The sequence below is a fragment of the Pantherophis guttatus genome, chromosome 5 (assembly GCF_059756535.1).
Source record: "Pantherophis guttatus breed Tessera chromosome 5, ASM5975653v1, whole genome shotgun sequence".
Classification (NCBI taxonomy): Eukaryota; Metazoa; Chordata; class Lepidosauria; order Squamata; family Colubridae; genus Pantherophis; species Pantherophis guttatus.
Window position 1 is genome coordinate 129,817,949 of NC_142067.1, and position 6,000 is coordinate 129,823,948.

At 40.3% G+C, this 6,000-nt stretch overlaps 1 protein-coding gene across 2 annotated transcripts in view; it reads left to right on the plus strand.

The window, feature by feature from the left end:
• The window catches only part of GPALPP1 (GPALPP motifs containing 1), a 13,248-nt gene extending 7,712 nt beyond the window's left edge, over nt 1-5,536 (plus strand). For both annotated transcript variants that reach the window (XM_060686495.2, XM_060686496.2), the window contains exons 7-8: nt 1,616-1,717; nt 3,637-5,536. In XM_060686495.2, coding sequence (XP_060542478.2) covers nt 1,616-1,717; nt 3,637-3,855 — 321 coding nt within the window. In that variant the 3' untranslated portion in view covers nt 3,856-5,536. The remainder of the gene's footprint in view (nt 1-1,615; nt 1,718-3,636) is intronic.
• Nucleotides 5,537-6,000: the final 464 nt, after the last annotated feature.

Here is a 6,000-nt window from a genome sequence, read left to right on the forward strand (position 1 = left end):
TGGATTTGATTTAAATCGAGTTGATTTAAATCCCTATTTAAATCATGATTTAAATCACTAGTGAAAAGGCTTGATTTAAATCAACTCGATTTAAATCATAATTTTTAAAGAGCAACTGTCATCTCTGCTACTCCTTTGACCCGCTGTTGACTCACCGATAGTCCCAGTGTTGCAGAATATACAGCCTCCTGCTACATAACTAAGCTCCGTTTCATGCTGAATAAACTAAATTATTTCTGTATCTTAAATAGAAAACTATCTTACGATAGATTTTTACCCCAAACGTTTTTTATTAAAATAAATTTGATAAAAATCAAAAAAATCCAATTTAAATCAAACAAATCTGATTTTTTTGATTTTTTTAAAAAAAATCATTGATTTTTATCCACCCTGCTGTCAATGGGACTCTTCAAATGGAAAGGTCCAAAGCTGAATTGGCTTGCAAATGAAACTCGTTTTGAGATGCAAAATAGAAATCTTGCTAAGGATTCCAATCGCATCGGAGCAGCTCGACCAGGCCCTGTAAATAAACGTTAGCGCCCCCCCCCCCCAAAATACAAGTTGAAGAACCTCTTTAGCCTTCAGCAAGCGAGGGCTCTCATTCTCTGTGAGGATAAGAGAGAAATTTACAAAACCCTAGTAAGGCCACACCTGGAATGCTGCAACCCATTTTGGTCCCCATACTGCAAAAAAAGATGTTTTGAGACTTTGGAAAAGGTTCAGAGAAGAGCAACTAAGATGATCAAAGGCCTGGAGATGAAAACATACGAAGAACGGCTGCAGGAATTGCGTAGGTCCAGTTTAGAGAAAAGAAGCACTGGGGTGAGATGATAGCAGTCTTCCAATATTTGAGGGGCTGCCACAATGAAGAGGGGGGGTCAAATTATTCTCCAAAGCACCTGAAGGCAGGACAAGAAACAATGGATGGAAACTAACCAAGGAGAGAAGCAACCTGGAATTAAGGAGAAACTTCCTAACAATGAGGACAATTAACCAGTGGAACAACTTCCCTCCTGAAGTTGTGGGGGCTCCATCACTGGAGGTTTTCAAGAAGAGAAGAGACTGGACAGTCACTTGTCTGAAATGGTATATATATGTTCTGCTTGAGCAGGGAGCTGGACTAGAAGACCTCCAAGGTCCCTTCCAGTTCTATTCTAAATATATTTATAATATAATCTAGATTATATATAATAATATATATAATCTAAAAATTCTAGAAATGGAATTTTAAAGCATGATTCCCACCTTGTTTCTGAGAGTTGATCTTGCACAGGTTAAGAAAAGCCGAAATCTCTCAGCTGGAACCTTTTGAGTCAACCCTAATAATGTTGAGAACGTCCCTCTCCACTGGGTACATTCTCAGCATGAATAGATAAAATTCTCAGCATAACATAAATAACATTTTCTTTTTTCCTGGCATAAAACATTGTGTACCAAGGCTGTGCAGCCATGATTTTTTCTACCGCGAGAATCAAAACTGTCCATCGATCTTATCATTTGGCTGCCTTAAGATACCATAAAGAAGATCTCAATTAACCAAGGTTCTCCTCTGGTTTGTGCGTTTCTTTGGGCGCCTGCTAACTCATCTTTTCTTTTCCTTTTTCCCGGTCTTCAGGAACAGCAGGAAGCAAGAAAGCCCGTCTCCAAGGACAAGGCAGAAGAAGCCTTCCCCTCCGAGAGAGACAAAAAGCTGGCTGAGCAGATATCCTCGTACAATGTAGGTGTTTCGTCATCTGTCATCCGTCCCCCTCCTTCCCCCAGCGATGCTGGTTTCTGTGGAGATGTTTCTTTGGCTCAGACCCTCTTTTCTTTTCAGAAATGTCCTGCTGGTTTCAAAAATACTGGGCCTGAACCACAATTTCTTTTTCGGCGTTTCTATGGAAACGTGATCATACACTGCATTCTAGCAAAGTTATCGAGACTGAAGTCACTAGCATAAACATTGCTTTTACTTGATGAGCAGAACTGACAATATCCTGGATTGTCTGTCTGTCTGTCTGTCTGTCTAAAATTATCTATCTATCTATCTATTTACCTACCTACCATTTATGTATCTATTTATCTATTTACCTACCTACCTACCATCTATGTATCATCTATCTACCTACCTACCTACCATTTATGTATCTATTTATCTACCTACCTACCTACCTACCTACCATCTATATATCATCTATTTATCTATCTACCTACCTACCATCTATGTATCATCTATCTATTTACTTATCTATCTACCTACCTATCATCTATATCTACCTACCTACCTAACATCTGTCTGTCTGCCTGTGTCTGCCTGCCTGCCTACCTACCTACCGTGTTTCCCCGAAAATAAGACCTTGTCTCATATTTTTTTGAACACTGAAATAAGTGCTTGTCCTTATTTTTGGGGGAGATCTTATTATTTTGGGGTGCATGGAGCAAGACGGGGCTCCTCTTGGCTTCTTACCTGATTTCCAGCTCTGTCTCCCTAACCAGAGGAAATGGCGAGGACCGGCTGCGCATACGCTTAAATATTTTTGGGGAGGGCTTATTTTCGGGGAAACACGGTACCTATTTATCTAACAAACATCTGTGTATCTTATCTATCATCTAACATCTGTCCGTCCGTCCATCTTTTTTTCACGTGACCATTTTCACACTTATCACCATTGCAGCATCCTCATAGTCACATGATCAACATGCAGACACGTAGCAACTGGTCCATATTTATGACGGCCGCAGCGTCCCGGGGTCACATGATTCCCTTTTGCGACCTCCTCTCAAGCAAAATCATCACCGGGGTGGGGGGGGGAGCCAGATTCACTTAACAACTGTGTTACTAACATCAGCTACAGTGATTCACTTAATGGTGGCATCATAAAACGGAGCAAAATTCACTTAACAGTTGTCTCACTTAGCAACAGAAGTTTTTGGCTCTATTGTGGTCAAAGGTTGAGGACTGCCTGTATGACCCTTATAATTCTTGATGAATGTATCTTTTCTTTTTATGTACACTGAGAGCTTATGCACCAAAAACAAATTCCTTGTGTGTCCAGTCACACTTGGCCAATAAAAAATTCTATTCTATTCTATTCTATTCTATTCTATTCTATTCTATTCTATTCTATTCTATTCTATTCTATTCTATTCTATTCTATTCTATTCTATTCTATTCCTATTCCATTCCATTCCATTCCCATTGCATTGCATTCTATTCTATTCTATTCTATTCTATTCTATTCTATTCTATTCTATTCTATTCTATTCTATTCTATTCCTATTCCTATTCTATTCCATTCCATTCCATTCCATTCCCATTGCATTGCATTGCATTGCATTGCATTCTATTCTATTCTATTCTATTCTATTCTATTTCTATTCCTATTCCTATTCCTATTCCTATTCCATTCCATTCCCATTGCATTGCATTGCATTCTATTCTATTCTATTCTATTCTATTCTATTCTATTCTATTCTATTCTATTCTATTCTATTCTATTCTATTCTATCTATGTAAACAGTAGTCTTTGAATACTTAGATGTCCCTTCTCTGTGGTAACTGAGTTGCTGTTACTTGTCTATGTCATAATTCCATTGTCTTTCTTCCAATTTTCTAATTCTTGTAACATTTATTATTCTAAATATTCTAAATTCCAGGACTCTCAGAGATCTGAATCTCTGCTGGACATACACCGGAAGAAGCTAAAGAGTAAAACTGACGGAGAAAAGAATCAACCTCAGGAGAGAAGGCCCTTTGACCGAGATCAAGACCTTCAAGTCCACCAGATTGATGAAGCCCGAAAGAAAGCCCTCATCAAACAGTCCAGAGACTTGAACACCAGGTTTTCCCATGGCAAATGCAACACGTTTTTATAATGGATGCCGACCGAAATGGCAAGCGTGCTAAATAAAACATGTCCTTTGGACATATAAACACATACGTGAAAAAAATTACGTTCCTTTAAATTGAAGTTCTACCACATTCTGTTGCATGGATGACTGGATTTTGGTTGCACGAGTCCAGCTGTTGGTGGCAGGGAGGAATCTAACAGTGGGATGAGTAGAATTTCATTCCTATAATTTCCTCCCCTTCCCCTGCACCAGTGGTGGGTTGCTCCTGGTTCAGCCCGGTTCGGGCGAGCCGGTAGTGGTGATGATGTGATGTCAATGAACTGGTTCTCTTTGACTGTGAGCTGGGCCCTCTCGTCTGCCCCTGCGTTATACCTACCTTTATTTGACATTTTTTAGCCCAGCTGATAGGCATGGCAGAGTGGATTGCTGCGCCTCAGCTGGGCAGAAATCTAATGCACTTCCACGGAGTGCAAGTTCAGCGCGTGTGCGAGCAAAGCCAGCATGCACGAAGAGAACCAGTGATAACACCGGTTGGAACCCACCACTGCCTTGCACAAACGTAGAAATAATTGCTGTGCCTCTTCTTGGTGATCTTCACTGCATAGTTTCCTTCCCCAAGAATGGCGAAAGGGGAGTTGTGAAGACTCCACCTGCTCTTGGGAAGATTTCCTTTTACATTGTTCTGAAAAGGAATCGGCCCATTTGAAATATTTTACGTTTTAAATAACCCGTAGGTCTACTACTCCGTAAACGGAATTTTTAAAAGAATACATTTCTTCAGCTCAGATTACCTTGGGATTTCAAATGTCACAACGGTAGGCGTGTAACTCGACATTTGGAGTCGAGAGAGAGAAAGAGAGAGAGAGAGAGAAATCAGATGGCTGCTGCAAATACTTGGGGATCTGATCATAATTTATCACAGGAAAGATTATTAACCTTACCTGTACATTTGACAGGGTTATGAATAAAGCATAACCATCTCTGTTAAAATTGTCCCAAACTGTCTTTCTCACACCCCTGCTCTCTCTCTCCTGCTTTTTCCAAGTTGATGGACAGGAGCCATTGATAAACTGCATTGGAATTCATTAAAAAAAGGGTTTTAATTCCGAAGAGTTTCCCTCAAGATTTCTCTGAAATCTCTGTTGGAATATATTCCTTATTTAATAGATTTCTAAAAGCGTATCCTATTGCAAAGCATCTTGAAGCGGTTTCCAATAGAAACCACACTAGCGTCCATAATAAACAGTGCATTAAATGAAGTAAAACATTAAAGCCAAATATATTCATTAAAAAGGGGAAGGGAACAGGTGGAATGGGCAGACATTGTTTCCATATCCTTACCAGGATATTCTAGGTCAGGGGTCTCCAAATTTAGCAACTTTAAGCATGGCTGGCTGGGGAATTCTGGGAGTTAAAGTCCACAAATCTTAAAGTTGCTAAGTTTGGAGATCCCTGTCCTAGGTGGAAAGATTGTAAGGAATGAAGTAGCAAAAGAGGAGCCACCTTGCTTTCATGACAGTAGCCAAAACAGCCATTGACTAAGAAAGGTTATTTGAGATGATGGCCAAAGATAATGTGGATTTTAACCCCTGGAACTTAAACCCTATATTGGTTGTGATCTTTGCACGCTGTACTCTCCTGGCAAAAATCTGTATATATGGCTTCATTCTTGTCTGCAATAAAGATCTTCAGTTTTGTGTCTGCAGTCTTTCTGCTCTTCAATCACATCTCAAAGCTTGGGTGAAGTTTTCCAACGGATGTCTAAAGACACCGAAGACACTTCCTGAATTCTAGTGGATAGTGGATGAAGGTGAGTGGACTTCCATTCCCAGAATTCCCTAGCCAGCTGACTGGGGAATTCTGGGAGTTGAAGTCCACACCTCTTCATGTTGCTAAGGTTGGGAAACTGGTCTAGACCAGTGTTTCTCAACCATGGCCACTTGGAGAGTGTGGAATTCTAACTCCCAAAATTCTCCAGCCAGCCCACTGAGTTAGGGGATTCTGGGAGTTGAAGTCCACACCTTGAGAAACACCTGCCTAGGCAAGATTAAACTCAGCCAGTGTGTGTTTTTGTGCCTTCCTTTTATACATCCTGCCATTCTCCCATTTTTTAGCAACAGAATCCCTTCTCTTCCTGGTCTTAATTCCTTGTCCCAGAAAGTTGGGCCT